The 20,722-nt window shown below is 37.9% G+C and overlaps 1 protein-coding gene across 4 annotated transcripts in view; it reads left to right on the top strand.

Annotated features, from left to right (window-relative positions):
• Nucleotides 1-20,722, top strand: part of LOC129565507 (protein split ends) — a 40,920-nt gene that overhangs the window by 4,855 nt on the left and 15,343 nt on the right. For all 4 annotated transcript variants that reach the window (XM_055440471.1, XM_055440468.1, XM_055440470.1 and 1 more), the window contains exons 3-5: nt 19,453-20,004; nt 20,195-20,374; nt 20,470-20,669. In XM_055440471.1, the coding sequence (XP_055296446.1) occupies nt 19,453-20,004; nt 20,195-20,374; nt 20,470-20,669 (932 nt within the window). The remainder of the gene's footprint in view (nt 1-19,452; nt 20,005-20,194; nt 20,375-20,469; nt 20,670-20,722) is intronic.

Below are 20,722 nucleotides of genomic sequence, written 5' to 3'. Positions count from 1 at the left end.
AGACAGTAAATTTTCCACGCCGTTGTAAGCAAACCGATATATTTTCGCCTCTCTCATCGACGGTCATTTAAGTTCATGAGAAATTCTTTCTCATTTTTCGTGAATGCCTAGGCATTTCAAACGATCCATGCTATTATTAAAATATTACTAAATGCCATTTCTATGGCACCCAAACAACCAAACCAAATAAATATTACTAATAATAGCGAACTAAATTTGAAAGAATAACGAAATAAAAAAACTCAAGCAGAGAAAAAAACAAGCACAACAGCGTATAGATAACTAAACTGAAATATCAAAATAAAAAGGCATTTTTTTTGTGTGAAGAACGAATGTTCGATTCATCGAGCGTCCAGTTCGAAAACAGATTCGGTTTGGTGAATTTAATCGTGAAATGAATGGCGCAGATGGAATGCCCATGGAATCATGATCGCAGTGAATGATTCTGAATATTTGATATGTGACGAACAGAGGGACTCACTCATTCGCCCCGAAATGGATCGATAAAATTTGATAAATTACAAATGAATTGGTTGTATATGCATGATTCGAGTGTGGTGTATGTGTGGTTTTTTTCTCACTCGCTCTCACAATATTTCATTTCGAAAGCGATTTACGTCTGTGCCGTGCTGTTGTGTGCTCTTGTTTCCGAGCAGGCAAAATGATGGGACAATCAATAGAGAGAAAGAGAACGCGAGCGCACACACCACCACCACCAAAAAACAGAAGTAAAGCACAAAAATGTAGTACCATCGATACGAAAAGAAAAAATTTCTCTCTGTATACACCTATTGTAATTGAATGTTATTCAATCGGCTAAAATATAAATAAAACGCATAAAATATCCATCGTCAAAACAAAAAGCCGAACCATTTCGAAACGGGGTGACTGTGTTTATGTAATCGTCACTTGCATTCATTTCATATGATATATATATACATAAATTTCTTATCCGTTTGATTGTATTATTGCTATTAATTAAGTTTTTCAATTAATTTTTCAATTAAATCGCATTTTGGTGGCTGGTTGAATTCTGTTTTTTTTTCTGTTTCGTTTCTGCTATTCATCAAGAATCAAACGCAACACACTCACAATGTTATATCCATGTGCAAAATTTGTACAGAGCGAACAAATGAAATGAACGAGAAAGAAGAAGAAGTGAAAAAATAGACGAAAAACCAAGCCACATTTTTACTTAAGGAGAGAGGGAGAGAGAAAAAAATCGACTCATTTTACTCCTAGGTTTCATTTTATACTTTGCACACGTTTGTTAATGATAAATGAGCTCTTTGCGTCGAAAGGAGATGCACAGAACGACACAAGTAGCGTAAAAGGAACGGAAAAATAAAAATACTGAACAGAAAAAAAACGACAACGACGATGACGAAGACGAAGAAGACGATGAATGAGCGACTGGGAGAGGTAGACTTGCCACGGCGGTACGAATGAAACGAAAGATACACTCAAAATAAAAGTATATATATATATGAATATACATGAAATACGACGTATTGTGTGTGTTTTTGTCCGCATTTAGTGTATGCGAACGAGTGCTGGCTCTGAATATGCTGACTGTGTGTATGAGAGAGAGAGAGAGAGAGAGCCGAGTGTGTGTATAAACTGCACAATACACACAGGGGCCAGAAAAATTGAACGCTGAACCAGCAAAGCGACGACGACGACGAAGCCAGGCGAATAGTGTATAATAGCAGCAACAAAGACACCCAAATTCGTTCGGAAATGTGGCAACGTCGCTCATTTATTCCATACTCACACAGCATATTATGTTTTAAATCCATGACAAACCATCACTTCACTTCGCTTCATCAAAATAAAAGTGTACATTAGCAACAACGCAGCAGCAACGGCAGCAGTCGAAGCAGCAGCAGCAAAAACAAATATACGCAGCTATCGAAGTGAAACCCAGAGCTCAGAGCTCAACGATACAGCGAATGAGTGAGTGAGTGTATGAGAGAAAAAGACAGAGAAGTAATAGAAGGAATGAAAATGCTTCCATTTTAAATGTGAGCAGAGCACGTCAGTATAATCCATTTTATACGCATATTTTCTCATACCAGCCGATTGTGTGTTGGTCCCTTTCCAATCAACGTTGTTCACTTCTGACAAACGCGTTTCTCATTGCATGCTGTCGTCGTCGTTGTTGTTGTTGTTGTTACTGCTGTTGTTGTTACTGCTGTTGCCGCCGTTGCTGTCGTCGTCGACGACGTTGTCGTTTGTGTAGACGATGACGATATGACAACGGCAACAACGGCAATTTTGAGTTTTCAGTTTGGAGATACTTGAAGGCACACACACGCTATGTGTACGTATTATATGCAAAAAGAAGAGAAAAAGCAAAGAGTACGTATAATAAGCGACAATATCTCGTTTGCACAGTCCATCCCGTTCGTGTGCATTGAAAATTTTGATGGCTTTTCGCATTATACGTTTTGTATGTGTGTTTGCTGGGAGAGCGCATGAGAAAGAAGAAGAAAAAATAAACGAAGAACGATATAATAGAGCGAACGACAATGGAAACATACCGAAAACACATCGCACACACAAAAATAACAAACATAACAAAAATCTAAAACCGTAGACGGGAGAAGAAAAATGGAAAGAGGAAAAGAATAGACAATAGCTCTACTCGTCCCTTTCTCATTCACACTATCGCCTCAAAGAGTCTCGAATTGCAGAAAGAAAAAAGAATCATACAACACCGCCATATATACATGGACTTCATGTTTGTCGTCTCGGTTGTGTCTATTTTTTTCTCGGCGACTTTTTTTTCCTTCTTCTACTTGTTTGTCTCATGTCATATTCCCATTGTATGTGCCAAACTCCAACCGAATGAGTCGAATTTGTAGAAATTTTCACACTCAATATTTTCAAATTGATTCGACTATCGTCGTCGTCGTCTCCGTCGTCTCTTCCGTCTTTTCATTGCGCATTCGAATGGTAATCAAAATGTTTTTGCCGTTTCCGATACCATTCTAATACAAATGTAAACATACAGAGAGAGTATGCGGATTAGTCACTTATAGCGCTCATGGCTGATGGCAGAATCATTCCAATTCCTAGTCAATGCTAGATGCCAGAAACACAACATCCATCCTAGATCCCATTCGTACAGGTCTAAAATGTTGCCGCTGATAAAACTTTTTCGTCATCGATTCGTAAATGAGACGTCGAATGTGCGCAATCCAAACAATTTTTTCTTCTCCAAATGAAGAGGGACAGAAAAAACTAATCCGAAGCGAGAAAAAAAACTACTCTCCGAATCGAGTCTTTTGCTCACACTATAGTTCAATCTACATTTTTGTGTAAAATAATGGTGCACCAATACGGCTGCTGCTGCTGACTGTGCTGCTCATGTCAGCTTATATAGATTTTAGAGCGATTTCTCGTAGCAGAAAATCGTGGACGAGCGCGCGCACCACAAACGTGTTAACACACAACACGGCTACGAGTTCATGTATTTTCTCTGTCGATTTTTTTTTTCGTTGTTGTTACCGTTGTTTTTGAGGTGTAGTTTTTTTCCATACATTTCGTGTCGTGTTTTAGCATTATATTATATATATTTTCGTTTCTGCTCTCGAATCGATTGCCCGATCCACACACAAACACTTCGATTCGATAGACTGTGAGAGCGAGAAAGAGAGCAATGCAAAAAAAGAGCGATGATTAAAAGATTGCGTTAGTTTTTGGGTACTGCATGAATTCACTTTGGTTTGGCAAAAAACCAACAAAAAGTCCGCTTATTTTTCGTTCATCACACACTCACTCGTACTGCAAGAGAGAATGAGACCAATTTGCTGCTGCTACTGCTGCTGCTTCTGCTTTTTTCCTCATTCTCTCCGCTTATTTTGGTTGCACCCATTGTATTTCTACAACAACATACAGCGCTGCTCTTTCTTCATGTATATGCATTTTCTAATATTGATATTATGTATTACCTACGCATTGTGTTGGGCTAGTTGAATGCATTTACAATTATACATTCTTTTTTCCTTTTTATTTCTCTTGGTATGTTTGGGGCTTTTTGTTGGCGCATTCCGTTGCCATTTATGTTTGAATACGTACGTCATTGTGAGTACCTTCACTCCGCATACAATTCGGGTACTTTGCACAGCCGAATGAAAACGTATATATTTTTCTTCTTTCTTTTCTCACTAACGTGAAGCCAAATGTACACAACGTATCGTAAACGAGTCATCTCAAGTCATTTTCTATGAATACACATCTTTCTAGTTGTTTTGTCTCTGTCTGCCTGCCGCACGAATAATTTCGATCGCATTGCGCGATGTTCGGCTGAACGAGCGGATGATTCAATGAGAAAAACGACGACGACGACTGAAGAAGAAGAAGAAGAAGAATTCTCTCTATAATTGCTATTATTATTTATTGGATGAGAATCTATGTGTATACGTACTACGGCACTGCTTGCTTATGAATATAAATAATAAAAGCAATAATAAGAAGAGAGAGAAAATAACAAATCTACCATCCACGTACGATTCGATACAAGCGAACCGAAATCCACGCTCGCCTCGACCGACGAGCTTCTCTGCTGCTGCTGCTGCTGCTGATGATGATAATAAATGTGTGTGAGAGCGAACGAGACGGGGCGCAACATTTTCAGAGCCGAAAGACAGTGTGTGCGAGCAGCAGTAACAACAGAAGAGAAGAAGAAAAAAAAACAACATAATAATAATAACGACAGCAACAAAACATAAAACGACGACACACAAGGTAATTTTGTAGAGTTACGCGGGGTGAGGTAACGCGTCAGAAGAGGAACTTGAACTATAATGGCTGCCTGCGTGTGTATATGTGTATGAATCGATGTAGGAACGGAGTGCTCCGAACAACATTCGGCCATTTGCTGTTACCGCTGCTATAAATGGTTTCTTGCGTATTTATTATGGTTATAAATGAATGGAATGGAATGGAATACACTGTGCCCGTGTTGATTGTATGAGTGAGTGTGTGTTATGCGTGCGCCTTTCCGATGGATGTGTGCGAGTGTGCGAGTGTGCTGTGCCTCACTTGCTCGGCTCGTTCGATCCGTTCCGTGCATGTGTGTATGCGTGTGTATTTGGGTTTGAATGCGCACAGCTATTTTCTGTGTGAACAATGTTTCATTTTCTAAGTCTTCTTCTTCTTTGCTGGCACATGCAAACGAACGGGACGGGTAGCTTGGTGTGCGCGTCAAACAGAGATGCACAACGGAGCTAAGGCAAACAAAACCAATTGAAATGGTGTTGTTGTTGTTGTTGATACGTTTCTCATGTATTGCTGAAACCAGAACTCAATCCTAAATATTGGTTGCCATTGCACGTAGCCAGCGCGCCAGCTCCTTCTTATTCTTCTTCGCTTTTTTTTAATTTTTCGAACGTTTTTTCCTTCTTCTTTTTTTGTCGACTTTGTTTTGCTTTTCAATCGGTTTAATGAGAATCCGCTGGATCTGTGTATATGTGCTTGGTGTGCGTGCGTACGAGCGTGTATGCGTGTCTCTTGCTCTCTGTGTACATTGACAAACACTAAACATGAACGATGAAGAATTCTCTGCTTTTTACCGTGTGCTCTGCTGCTACTGCGTGTATTTTATTCGAGTCTCTTTTGGGTTTTTTTTTATATTGAAAACGGTGTGTAGTCACCATCTCTCTTGATCCGAACAACACTCCATTCGGCCGAAACGAACAGATAGAAAAATACGATTCGTTTTTTATATACATGAATTTTTCTTCTGCTTTTTGCAGAACATGAAGATGTATGCGAAAAACCCGAAGCACACCAAATTAGAGGGAGAAATAATGCGAACAAACAACAGCAGCAGTAGCGGAAAAAAATCCAGCCGATTTCATTCGAGAGATTTTTTTATCCTTCGAGATTTGTTCTTCGACTCTTCTCTCGCTTGAACGATATAATGAAGCAAAGGCAAAACCAACAGAAATGCGTTATATGAATTTGGTTCTTTAGCAATTCAAACACATAGCACATAAAAATGTGTATACTTTGTTCGCTTTTGGTTTGTTTTCCCATTTTTACCCAATGACATGTTGCCATTTTTCTTTCAATGGACAAAAAATTGGAGTGATTTTTTTTCGTGCATTTCTACATATATGCGGTGGCTTCTTGGTCGTCATTGGAAATATTATATTCTTCATTTCACCAGCAACATCGAATATCGATTGGATGAAACTTTTCGGCTATGGTTTTTTTCCATCGCGTGGTGACGATTTTTTTTTTCGTTCTGTTTCGTTTGCTTCCAACGTTGTTGTGGATATCATAAATGAAATCTCCATTTTGAATACCGAACCGAAACATTAGAGTCGATAATTCGTTCAAAGACGACACATTCAAAATACAATTCATTTCGATTTGTAAATCGGTAGAATGAGAAACGGTCAAACGAAATTTTTCCGTGCGTTTCATTCAAATAACAACAACAACGAAAAAACACACAGGTCCCGAGAGCGAGTGTGCTCACTTACGTTGCTCAATATGAGACATGTTAATTCGTTAACATCTCCCTAATTACACCTGTACAAAGCGCAAAGCTCACATTCGCTCCTCCGCCCATACGGAGAAAATTGGATAAACACAAAAACGCCACGAAAAATAGAAAAAAATGAAATGAAAAAAAAAAACAACAACAAATGATTTAAGTTGCATAATTTTTCAAGATTCAGCTGTTTTGTTCGTCTTGTCTTTCCTTCTTTTCGTTCACCGAAAAATAAATGACACGAGCTTCGATACTGTATAAATTTTATGAAACAAGCACACGTAGCTCGTGTTCGCGCGAATAAGTCAAAATGTACAGAAGTCTATCATTTCAGAGTTGCAAATAAAGAATAAACGTATCAAGAACTCGTAGCCAATGAACAAAACAGAAAAAAACTGAAGAAGAAGAATTCCATAATTTATTCATATTAAGACAGTAAATTGAAATAAATTATTTGTTGTTGTGTGTATGCGGTTTTTGGTTTTCGTATGAGTCTCTCTTCATTTCGCCTTCAGTTGAATGATATGATGCTTCGGGTGTATCGCTTTGGGCTTTGTCTGAAAATTGATAATTGACAGTAGAATGTCATATATGTTATGGTGGTTTTGGCGAACGGGCACTGTAGCACTTTTTCAAGTCTATTCAGAAACATGTTTTGGTCAAATGAACGAAATTTGTTAATTCAATTCGCCGTTGACTCTCATGTGTTCCTCTTTATTTCTTTCCTCTTCATATATTTAAATAGAGAAGGATTCCGTTTGTTCACTACACATCGCTATTGTTAATATTATTTATTGGCAAGAGTCAGTCTTGTGATATGTTCTGCTGCCTTTCTTCAAACCGTCATTTCTTTTTTTATACTTCATTATTCTTTCCAATGTCTTCTTTCTTCTTGCGAGCGCGATCGCGCGCTCTTTTAGTGCTGTTATATTTTATGTGTCGTCCATGTTTTAAGCGGGCCTGAAATTATATATAATTTCAGTAAAAAAAACTGTAATTTGTTGACGTATAACGGCTTACAGGTATCTTGGCTTTTGTTGGTCTCGATAAATGCGATGACCATGCACCCACTTTGAATTTGTTTGTATTCTGAAACGAGAGAGAGAGAGAGAGAAAGAGCTGTAATGAATAATGGTTTCACACCAGAAACCATTTATTATAGTTGAAAACGTGCTCCAAGCGAGTCAATACCGTATGACCAGTATATACACACAGCATGCAGAGATTTCGATGTCTGATTTATAGCATACAGATCAACATATTATAACTAAATAAGGGAATTTCAGTAGAAAAAAGCATTTTGAAAACGAAAAACGTGCCAAAAATCGTATCCGAATTGGAATCGAATATGCCACGACATGCGTAAATGATAAACAGATTAAATCAATCCTCGTAATTTAAATCAGGTTTAACGTATGTTTGTCTCATCTATCGTCGAATTCAAAAGATTGATTCCATCTTCGAGCGCTGAAACAAACTTATCCGGCTCATATTGTATAAAATATTAAAATGTTTCGAAGCTATTTAAAGACAACTTGTTTTCCGTTCTATCACTTAAAAATTCATGAGATCTCTCTCTCTCTCTCTCCCTCTCTTGGCTGGGGAGACCTTTGTAAAAATGAACGGTTCTGAAACGAATTCGCCAAATATTTAGATTTGCTAATGTTCGCTCGTTCGTTCTCTCCGTTCAATCTTGTGAGTGTGTATGTGTGTGTTTGTGTGTGTGTGAAGAAGATTTTGGAAATTAAAATATTGTACAGCACGCGTACATACAACAGATCGCCCAGCACACTCATGTACATACATCATTTCTCGGCGATTCACATGCAAACCAAATGAGAAGCAGCCAAAAAGATTGCTTTACGTGCTGCAAATTTCCATTCGTGCGTTCCAAAATACGAAGATGCGCGCGCGCACATCGTTAAATCAACGAATTAATAAATACTAATCAAACACAAAATTCAAAATATACACACACCGACAGAGAAAAAAAACACTGAACAAAATATTCCATATATTTAAAAAATTACAAAGAAATTGAACACACATACAAGAGATGTTCAACGACACAGCAAAAAAAAGCACACACAAAATTCGCTCTCTCTCTCTCTCCGTCTCTTTTTTGCGTTTTGCCGTTGTTTGCCTACCTTATTTTTGCATGTATTTACAAGTTTACCGTGGTGCGATACATTGCAAGCTATACGCGTATATTTCCGGGTCTATTTTGTTGTCTTTGACGAAAAAAAAATGTATGGCTTGCGTGTGGTGGTGTATGCTTGTGCTTGTGCTTGTGCTAAGCAAAAGAGTGCGCACGTTTGTTCAAGCAAACGACATTGTATGTAAAAATAATATGAAGAAAAACACCAAGTAAAAACTTGCTTGAATTTAACCTTACCATCTATGCTCGAATGTTCCATTTATGGCATAGAGCGTGTTCAAAATCTTGACAAAAAGACGAAACAGAAGAAAAGCATGAATAAATAGAAATCTCAATAGCTCTCTGGGATATTCTTAAACGAACCTTCCTGTTCTCACTCTCTTCTACTACGCTGTGTGTGTATGTGTGAATATGTTGCTGTTGTCGTTGTTATTCGTCTTTCTTCATTTGAAAAAAAAAATAAGAAGAGCCTACAAAAGCCTTCATTATTCTGAAAAATGTCCATTTTTCTCATTCTTCTTACCGCCTTTTGTTTTACATGCCTCGGCCGAAGAAGAGACGTGCGTGTGTGTTGCCGAATTAAAGAGAGAAGACCTTGAATCAGTTCTTCATATTTTGAATGCCTCACAGCCATACACATCCACATAGCAACATACAATACAAATGTAATATGACTAATATCCAACAATTTTCGTTGTAAACGAAAAATTACAAAAAAAAAAATATATAATTTCGACATTTTAGAAAATAAATTCAACATTTCTTGAGAATTCCGTCGTCGAGTGCTCGACTGAAGTTGTTTGCTTCTTTTAAGTACCTCATAATGTTTTCGTTGTCAAAGTGTTTTTTCCAAGGAGTGGTACTTTCGGCTCCTATTTCTAACAAAGTAACAAGAGGAGCTTCGCAACACCAAGAAGCCAATGAAAATCCTACGCTTCTGATTGGGAACTGCATGCAGCTTAGACATCAGTCTCAAGTCTTGACACACGTTTCGAAGCGAAATATCGAAATGAATTAGATGAGCATAGTTTTGTTCCACTCAGAAGTTCTTCTTTTAAAGAACAAAAATTCTAAGAATGACTAGCATAAAGAAGACGATGATTTTTTGCTAGTATGCTTTCTTATTATCTGTTTTCTTCTCTCTCTCTCTCTCTCTCTCTCTCTCTCTCTCTCTCGTATATTCACATTGGTTTGGTTACGAATTGAAACTTTCGACGCAACCAACGAAACAATGAAGCAACCGAAAGAAACGGGTTCAAAGCGAACGTACAATGCGAAAAAGAAAACAACAAGACATATACACACATGAAAACACACACGTAAAAAACTATCAGCGGCTACGGATCTGTTTGGCGTTATGAAAGGATTTATTTGTAGAATGTTAAATGTTGAATGTTATTTCCTCTAGAAATGCCAAACCCAAAATAATTTCGAGGTGCGATGACTGTAAACACAAATGCACCCGAGAGAGAGAGAGAGAGAGAGAGAGAGAGAGAGAGAGAAAGATTATGATTCAATTATAAAATCAACTTGAGCGCGATTAGCTCGCAGAAAAGCAAAGAAACGAAACGAAATGAAAAATATCAGAAGAGAATTCCTCATCAGTTGCGATTTTCATGTAAATTTCAAGCGTAACATGCCGTTTGTAATTGTCGTGTGGCTTTTGTGTGATGTGATGTGTCGTCAGAAAAAATGACAGAAGAAAAAAAAACAAATAACGAACAAATTTTGTTGAAAAATATAAATAAATTTTATTTCGAGTGGCGAAGTGCCGACAACACAACATACATTCACGCACATAATTCATATCACAGCCACAAAACCGACACAGACGCTGATCCGTTCAACGATCATCAATCAGCAGAAAACTGAAGGCACACAGTGAGAGAGATGTAGAGAGGAAAATAATGAAATGTGAAGAGAAAAAAAACAACTGAAGCAAAATAATATTTGAAACACCACAAAAGCAGCAGCCACACAACAAAACGATATTCATTTAGCTCATATGGTCGTCTCTGTTCGATGGTTCATTTTTACATTCGTCTGCATGGGACGATTTCGGCTTGCTTGTTTGCTTTTTTATTATTATGATGATATTTCTGTTGTTGCTGCTGCGTTCAACGATTAAATGTTGATCGTTAACTTGTTCATGTGCGCGCGGTTGTGGTTTCATTCCGCGCACTGTTAAGCCTCAATGCTGTATGATTTCCTTTGTTTGTATTTCATGCGTTTGTATGTTGTTTCGCATTTTAACGCGAACAACCAATGAATAAACGAACGAGATAACAGAACGATGTAGTAAAATACAAAGGCCAAAGCGAGAGAGAAAAAAAATACACATAGTCGTGCGAATGAAATTTTGGGGAATTTTCTATGTTCTTACTACAGCAAATGAAAACAAGGCTATCGACCATTTTTGAGAATTGGTTGTGTTTTATTTTGTCTCGTGTGAGTATAGGAAATCCGTAAACATTGACTTTCAAAAGAATGACTTTGCTTCGATTAATCCATTGCTCCGAAAAAAAAACGTATTTTCCACTATATTGACATGACTGCGGATCACGTCGGCTTTCGTTCAAGCAGTGGCGTGCAAATTAAATTGTATTTTCTCTCTTGCTGTGTGCTCATAATGAAGATAGAAATTACACACAAATACGTCCGATATATGAAAATGTGTTTGATTCTTCACTCTGCTCATTGTTGGACAAACTCTGTATATTGGATTACTTCTGTTTGATATTTGATTTATCTACGTGGTCGAGGCTATGATTTGTATTCAGTTTGGCAATGTGTGTCGCTTTACAATATCTGTTTTTTTTTTCGTTTGTTCGTTCGTTCGTTCATTCGTGCGGTCGAATGCTACGTAACAAAAATTAATAACCAGGAAAGAAATTACAATGGCCAGACCATATAATTATGAACAAACATTCAACTGGCGCATTTTTTTTGCGTGTTCTATATTTCGTTCGATATTTCAGTTAACCGAAAAAAAAATATTGAATTGATTGCTGCATGGAAACGGGGAAACCTGTCGATCGCCGATGAGCCTTTGATTAATCTCTTGCTATAATTAAAATACTGTGTAGAGATATGAATCGCAAATAAAGAAGAAAAAAAAATCGTTATTGTAAACAACTTTATTTTAAATAGAAAGGAAAAATGTAAATAAATTTCAATACAAAATTAGCGATTTGAGTGTACGGTTTGAAAGTATACAGCGAGTCGATCACATTTTAAAATGATAATGGCTCGCTGCCGTGCAAATCAATTATTTGCATGTTCTTTTCTCTATCTCTGGTGTGCGTGAGCGTCCGCGCAAACAGTTGTATGTTTGCTTCTTTTGTTTCCCTTGGATTTTGTGCACAACTGTTTGGAAGAAGTAGGGAAAAAAAACAACACACTCACACACAATCCGTTGTTATTAACGCCGATGATCGTTCGATGACAAGGCGCCAAACAAAATACAGCTCAACTCCTCGCCAACAGCAGCAGCAGCAGCAATTGCACCAGCTAAATTACAACTCAATAAACACGCTTGCTCATGCCAGCGAGTGCGAGAGCGCGTTAGAAATTCAGGTTTTGTAAATATGCTAGAGAAAATCGAAAAATTAATATTTATCTATGTTTTTTTTTCGTTCGTTTGCTCCAATCGAATCAATAGCCACGCAGACGATAGTCGACCGTTCAATATACATTTAGTGAACGAGAGAAAGAAAGAAACGCTTTAAAGTTGTGTGATAGAAAATTGGAAAACGAAACGACAAATAGAGAACAAAATTGAATACACATCATAACGGGCAAGCACACAACTCACTGGCTCTCTCTCTCTCTCTCTTTCTCACGCTCTTTCTCTCATTTTCTCTTTTTCCTCTTTGTTGGCCGTGTGACGATAACCACGACGTCGCGAACGTCAATGATCATCGATTGTTGGTTTAGCCAACGCGATCACTGCCCATCGATTAATATTTTTCTATTTTCAATTTGGCTAAGCCCGAACACCAGCAAATCATTCTGTTTGTGGTCAATATACTCTATATATTTTTCTTAGCTTGTGACCGAAACGAAAACAGAGAAAGAAGAAAAAATTGGAACGCAAAGTTTAAAATGAATAGCAGCAGTCAATGACTTCATTCGATGGTACTTTTTCTTTTTTTTTGTCGATGTTTTGCACGCTGACGTGATGTTGCGTGTCTTTATTCCGACAGATCTCTCGGATTCGTTAGTATGCGTGTTAAACCGAATAGAAATGATGAACTATAGGCAAATGATAAAATCAAATGATTGTCTCGTATGAAACGTTTGTTACTGCTGCTTCTGTTGCTGCTGCTATTTTTTCCGTTGCCGTTCCGTGGAATAAAAACCAGCTGTTGTTGTTGTCGTCGTCTTGTTACTGCCGACACTTGAAATTGTAAAAAGTACATCGGTTTATGCCACATTGACTTTCGCATTTTTGTCGAATGAATACGAGAGAGAAAGAGAAACGACTGAAATGTGTTTGTACGCGCTCATCGTGTGTGATGGGCTGACTGCTTGGTTTTGGCACAAACTCGAAAATGTGCACACTATTTTCACATATACATTATTCCCTTGCCTTTCGTGCAATCACATACAACCAGCCACATATGAAACCAAACGAAACGAAATCAAATGTAACGAAAGAATGAAAGAGAAGGAGAGAGAGAGAGAGAAAAAAAGACAAATAAGTGAGCGAGCGAGTGAGCTTGTGTGTGTATGTATGCGAAACAAATATGAAACCGGGTGAGTCACCCATCGGTCTTTCACAGTGTGTGCCAAATGTGTATTCCATTACGTTTTATCTCACATACGTACAAAATATAGAACGTTTACCAAACGTGCACTGCAGTGATGTTATTTTACATCGTATATTCTCTTTTTCCTTTTGCTGCTCGGTGCCTTTTCTTTCATTATTATTACCTTTTTTTGTTGGTTCGACAACAACGAATTGTACCACTCTTTCTGTCTCTCTGCTATGTGAAAATGATATTCATCGACACGGCGCATAAACAACTATGTGACTACCATTCTTTGGTGGCTCTGTTTTTTTTTCGTTCTTTCTAGATGGTTTTACTCCCTTCGATTTCGTTGTTCAATATATGTTCCACATACTTGAAATCGCTTCGGAAATAGCCGAAAACACATTTTTCGTTCGCCTGTGCTAAAATTGAGTGTATGCTGTAAATTGCGTCCATTTTTTTTTTCTGTCGAGAACGCGCACCACAGAGAGAAATAGAGGGACAAAGAGAGCACGAGCAGAGGAATATACATACGATTCCAAAACAGAAAAGACACACGAGAGAAAGATAAAGAACACATTGATGTTTCTCGGTTCACATAAATATAGATACACAAATGGATGGGATGCATGGCCCCTTAAGCATTAGGCGTTTTTTCCCTGCTTCTTCTTTTTCATTTTCTTGCGCTGCGGCTGCTGTTTTTGTTGTTATTGTTGTTGTTGCCGCCGCTTTCTGCCAGGCGAATATGATTCCATTTGGCTGGGAGACCGTGTTTTCTGCTCGTAGGTCTAATGCATACTACGTGTGTGATGGTTATCGTCAAAATACCCAGCACTCAGTTCCACTCTATAGTTGAACATTGGTGATTGGTTGTCTCTGTCACGCGCACACAAAATACACTGCGCCATAATGATGTATGCCGTTTTCGCTCACACTCACGTACAATCGACCCGAAACCAACCAAACCAAACCAAATATGCCATATTCAGATCCACATATCGTATGTGAACAAATCCGAACCGAATCGACACAAAACACCAAAAAGCGAAGAATGAAGGGAAAAAGCAGCAGCGTATACACAGCCCATAAAAAAAACATAGCAGCAGCAACGGCGGCAGCAGCAGCAGCAGCTTTATTCCACTTTATATGGGTACGTTTGTTGTTTTTGTCTCTCGACGTCTGTGTTATCTTCTCGCATTCGTATGCGAACAGTACAGGCAAATATTGAATGTGGCAAACACTCATTCTCTGTGTATGCTGTAGATTCCGCGCACAGTCCGATCCATGTATATAGATATATATACATTTCTCTATGATATTTTTGCGCTCGTGTATTCGTACATACATTTATATTCAGAAACGACCGAACCAACGAGTGAACGAGCAAGCAAATGAGTGAGCGCTATGGTGCGCGCTCACGCTCGCGCTCGCGCTCACTCACTCATTCAGTGGCAACGTTGCCAGTTTTCCAACTTTTTCCATTAATACAGGCATTTCTGGCGTTGCGCTATTATCTATCTACACACATTACACAAAACACTCCATCCATCCCAATGTATACACACACACACACACGTACACGGCGTGAGCACACACCGAGTGTATAGAGCAGCAGCATTATTCAGGCGAGCGCTACATTCGGGTTCAATTTTGTTATTTACGTGATTGGATTTGATTATTATTGTTATTATAACGAAATGCGGTGTTGCCACATTTCCACCTCATCATTTAATTTTCGTTCATTCTCTCTCTTTTCGTCTTCTGTTGGTTTTTTGTCGCGCGTTTCTTCTTTCGCTTCTTCTTTTTTAATAACATTGTGTGTTTGTCTTTTGATTTGCTTCGTTTGGGTATATTGCTGCTTGATGGATTGTGTTATTTTTGTTGTTGCTGCTGCTGCTGCTGCTGCTTCTGCTGTTGTTGTTGTTATTGCTATTGCTATTGCTGTTGATGTTATTTCGTGGTGATTTTTGGTTTAGTGCGCGCTCTCTTTTTAGCGCATTGAGATTTTCAGCCAAAACGACTGTCAATTATTACCGTTCTCCTATATGGTATTCAAGACGAGTGTTAAACTTGTACTTAATGAGAACACACTGCACAACGTCTATCTTTCGGAATAGCAGCAGCATCAGAGGCAATAGCAACACACACACATATTCGCCTGAGCAGAAAATATATATACACGGCAGAAGAAGTGAGGATTGAATATATATTCTTATTATGGCCAACATGCATGGAATAATACGTGCGGATTTCACTGCATAAATTTAAATGCACCACAGCGAGTCAGCAGCCGAGTATATGCACTGAAAAATGCGGCATAAATCGAATGCCAAAAGATTGTACAAGTCGTCTTACATTTCGGTATAATGGCATAAAATTGTATATATACGCTCCAAATTGTATGTGTAAACTGTGGCGTATTCACATGTTTAAAATCATCTATATGTAGTCTGTATCAGTCGACTCCTCGTGTATGGAGTACGTATCAATGTATCGGCTCTCTCGCTTTCTTCGGCATTATTTTTTATGATTCCTTTTCGTTCTTTCATTTACGAATGAACGAATTTTCACTGTTGCCGCTCGTCGTTGTCGTGATCACCGTCGTTGATGTGATGACGACGATTTTTCGAATTGACTCAGTCGGTGAGAATTCAGCTTTGAGAAATAATATACGTACGATATGTGTGTATGGACGATGTCTCAAGCGAGCGAGAATAATGAGCAATAGCGAATTGTGTGAGTTAGAGTGAGACCGACACATCATCCGACCGATAGACATTGCATGCACGATTACAGGTTAATGGTGACTTTACTATTTACCTTCGTGATGACGAAAACGCGAATTAATTATTTAGTTCATTGATTATTATCATACGAACACACACACACACTCGATTTAGTGCAACAAATAATGTGTTCTCTAAAATCCATGTGTTCTGATTTCGAGTCCAATCGATTTGAGAATGTTCTCAATCTCTCGCATGTGTGCGGCTGTTTTTTTTTACATATCTGCTTTTATTGAGTGTTCCCAAGATAGAATATATCGTTTGAAATTGCTTTTTTTCTCTCTGCTATTCAAGTATGAAATCGTCCATTGCATGGAAATTTACATCGAAATTAAAACATTTTGAAGGCGAAACCATTGAAATTACATGTGCAAAACGAAGCCACGGCATCATCACAGCCATATTGTACTTGAAATACATGACTAGCATCCGATGAATGTACAAAACGATCTTAATTTGTTTCTTATTTTTTTCATTCGCAAGTTGGCCGACAATTCAAAGGCAAAAACATTCACTGACCGCGCAGAAGAAGAAGAAGACGAAAAAGAGAACGCGCTTTCATCGACACTCAATCATCGTTGCGCACTCAGTGTGTGGTTATTTAAACAGATCATCTGTTGAGAGAGAAAATTAATATATATTTATATGACAGAAACATGCGTTGCAAGACATGTGCTTTTTGAATTCGTTGCTGCTTCTTTTTTAGCTTTGTCGTACAATTTAAAATCATTTAGTGTCGGTGCTCGTTCACATCATGTACTCAAGCTCGATTAAATCAGACGAAGCACTTTGTGATAAGAAAACGTGTACGATTATGATTATGATTATGATTGAGAAGAGCGCAATTTTTTATCTTGTCCCCCTTTTTTTTGTCAACTGAACGAACCTAAAGTTAGAGAACTCCTTTTTTTGACAAAATGAACTTATTATGTATTTAGTAACGAATTCTTGAGAATTGATGGTGTAAGCACATTCCGTTGAAAAGTATCATCGTTTTAAAACTCTATTTTTGGAATAGTTGACATCTATTTCACTGATATAATTGACAAAAAAAAAATTGAAATTGACACAACGACAGAGAGTCATGATGTAATTTCTCTGTCATTCAATAGAAATGGTCTTTGTATCTCGAACCGATCTCATTCTCTATGCATCGCATAACAATGGAGAATGGATGTGCTTATTTTACGTACACGTCAGCCCCGTAAATCAATACTTTCGTTCTTATTTCAGTCGACAGAAATATTTCCGAAATGTGTATGTGGTATCGTTGCTGGGGTTCTTATTGTTGTTGTTGCTGTTTGTTTCGTTGGCATTTATTCTGTATGTCAATCGAATATGCATGTTTCATGTCTAATTGACATTAAAGGTGTAAATGAATCTTCGAACGGCAGCGGCACATTGAAATCGATATTGACTATTTCTTCTTATTCCGTCATCAGAGAGACCGGTTCTAGAATTTCAAATATCTCTATATATAAATGGAAAACAAACATTGAGTGCTGTATTATTTACCTTTGAGCTTCGGCAACTGTTTCTCACTCACGGTGACATAACGCCATTTAATTAATTGGTCATTTAATTTTGATGCAAACTTAATTGGATCGAGGAAAATCGAATTTAAGTGAAACGAACTGAATCTTTAGACTGTTTGGATCATATAGTCAATTGATTAGATTTTTTTCTTCGATTTATTATTTGCTAGTTGGCTTCAGAATGGACGAGTCATAAATTATTTTGCAATGGCGTGGATAGCTAGATTTGAGGTTTCAGAGCAATGTTGTTGTTGCTACTTTTTTCGTTTTCTGTGTGTGAGCGCTCACGCGCGCATGACTTTATTTTTTCTTCATTCGAAAGAAGCAAGAAAAAAAATTACATAACTGAAATTTGGTTTGAGCCAAGTTCCATCGTTGAGAAAAAAAAGACGTAAATTGTGGAGTGGGTTTTCGCAGCAAAATAACGTCGAAAGGTGGCAAACACAAAACATCAAGCATACAGAATGGAAACCCCATGTCGATTTCATATGGCATGGCATATTACAAACGCTCTGACTCTTTCTGTGTGTGTGTTTGGTGTTGTGTGTTTTTTTTTCTTCATTCGCTATTACGATGGCATGACTGTGTTGTAAACAAAAGAGAATATTTAATGTTTCAGACAATTTACAATCACATTTGCAAAATCGAGCTACGCGCTAACAACAAACAAGGCAATTATTTCTCTCCTATGCAAGCAGCAAAAAAAAGAGAATACAACAGAGTTACATCGGCCTGGCTCCATCGTTCAAGCGGATTTGTATGCGTATGTTTAGTGGCTGACAAGCTATAGCTTGTTTTTTTTTTTTTCGCAATCACACTCCATAGAGTCGAGATCACTGAGAGCAAAGAGAAAAAAAGACCGCACACACAGACAAACATGGCAAAACTGAAAGAGAAAGAAAACAATGCAGTGCGCACCGCAGCGCACACAACACAATTCAAAATGAAATGAAATGAAGAGAAAAAAAGCAACAACAGCACAGCACACAACAAAACTATGTAGTAATAATGCCAATCTATCCAATTTTTTCAGCACCTGTTTACCTCGAAAGTTTATTTACCTTTGGTGAATGAACAATTTATGCGCGAATTACTTAGAACTTATTTTCTCAATGTACACTTTTGTACGCTGTGCGTGTCTCTCGCACATACTCACACTCTCTGTTCTGTCTTGTGCGAAGCAGCAGCAGCAGCAAGAGCAACTATGCTGCCTTTCTTTAGTCACTTCTTTAGTTGTTAGTTGCGATTCTTTTTTTTCTATCTCTCGTTACTTTTACACCTTGATTCTATGAGAGCGATTTTTTTTTCGTTCGCCTCGCTTTGTACTTCACTCCGTTCACTTGACTGCTCAAGTTGCGAACAATTGATAGACAAAGCAGAACTTCTAGAATCTAAGAGTTTACGAAGCGTTAAGACAAAATCAAAGAATTTCTATTATCATTTGATTAATGCAAAGCTGTTCGTTTTCAGATAGCGCTGGAATTTCCTTTATTCTTTTTTACACTTTGTTTTTTTCTTCTCTTGATTGTATTAGGTTGTAGTTGTTGTTTTATTACCTCCAAAATACATCATGTGAAAAATACACGAATTACGGGCTCTAACATTTTGCAAACCATTTATTTTTACTGTTGCCAACACTGTTTTAATTGTTTCTCTAACATGATTTTTTCTCTCTCTCTCTTTTTTTTACGCGCGCGATTTCCTAACGCAGATATGGACGTGTTCAAAGTGTCAAAATCCTATTGTCTTCGAATTGCAATCCAAATTTATTGTTATCAATTGGCTCATCGTCTGTACCAATCAAAGATCACAATGATTCGACCGACGATCACTCGATCTCTATGTACAATTTTAATAATAATGTTAGCCTGTGTTCGCCAACAACAAATTCAACCAATTGCACCATTGGCGGCAGTGTGTGCGCAACGGTTGCATTTATGGATATTAAATCAGCGTCGAAAGCACACACGGCCGAACATAAATTTGATGATCGCGTATTGACCACAGAATATTATGAACCATCGTCAATACCATCGACATCGGGCGAAAATTCACCCTCATCAATATCTAGTTTAACAAATACAACATCAGCGCAACAGCAAACAGCACAACAACAGCAACAGCAGCAGCCATCGCCACAACATGGCTCCACCACATCGAATTTATCGGGATCCGTTCAACAGTCAGTACAACAACAGTATTCGTCATCGACTACCGTTTCACCACCGGCAGCGGCACATCGGTTATCCACATCAAATCATGGGTGAGTATCTATTTCATAGTCGTGTCATTTTTTATTGTATTTTCTTGTTTAAGATTCAAATGTATGCAAAAAAAAAAATCATACAATTCTATCGAATGAAGACATTTTTCACACTGAATAATTCATCTATCGAATGAATTATTCAATACAAATGGTACTGAAACATTGGCTTTTCTTTCTTCCAATTCAGATCATCCGAGGATTTGTCACCGAATTTCGATCGAAATATTTACGATCGTAGTACACGCTTAAGTGAATCATCCGCCTCCGATATGTATATTAGACGACCAAATTATCATCACAGCGATTCAAGAGGCAGGCCCAGAGATAGGCATTATAGAAATGGTTCATATTCGTCAACAGTAGATAGGTAAGCATTCACCGCCATCCATTCGCTTCATTCAGGGAAAATCGCCCAAAATTCAGACAAACTAAGAAAAACTAATCATTTGTTTTATTTTTCAGGTCTAATTCTAGCATTCTGCACAGGTCGTCTTCAAATACATGGTATGAGAATTCGAATGTAACGAATGCAAGTCGAAATGTGTATGGCAATTTGCCGAGTGCGGCAGTTGTTGTAACACCCGATAGCGCTTATGATACGACAACCGATCGTAGAACGTCAGAAACCGAATGTTCTTCCAAATCAATAACTAAAAACAGAGGTAAGCATCGCTTCCCACAATTCCTTTCTTGTTCGAGAAAAACAAACGAATCA

This window comes from Sitodiplosis mosellana, unplaced genomic scaffold, assembly GCF_009176505.1.
Source record: "Sitodiplosis mosellana isolate CC-2019 unplaced genomic scaffold, AAFC_SMos_1.0 Smas_scaffold_3, whole genome shotgun sequence".
NCBI classification, from domain to species: Eukaryota; Metazoa; Arthropoda; class Insecta; order Diptera; family Cecidomyiidae; genus Sitodiplosis; species Sitodiplosis mosellana.
The sequence above is the reverse complement of the archived record's forward strand: the minus strand, read 5'-3'. Positions and strand labels throughout refer to the sequence as shown.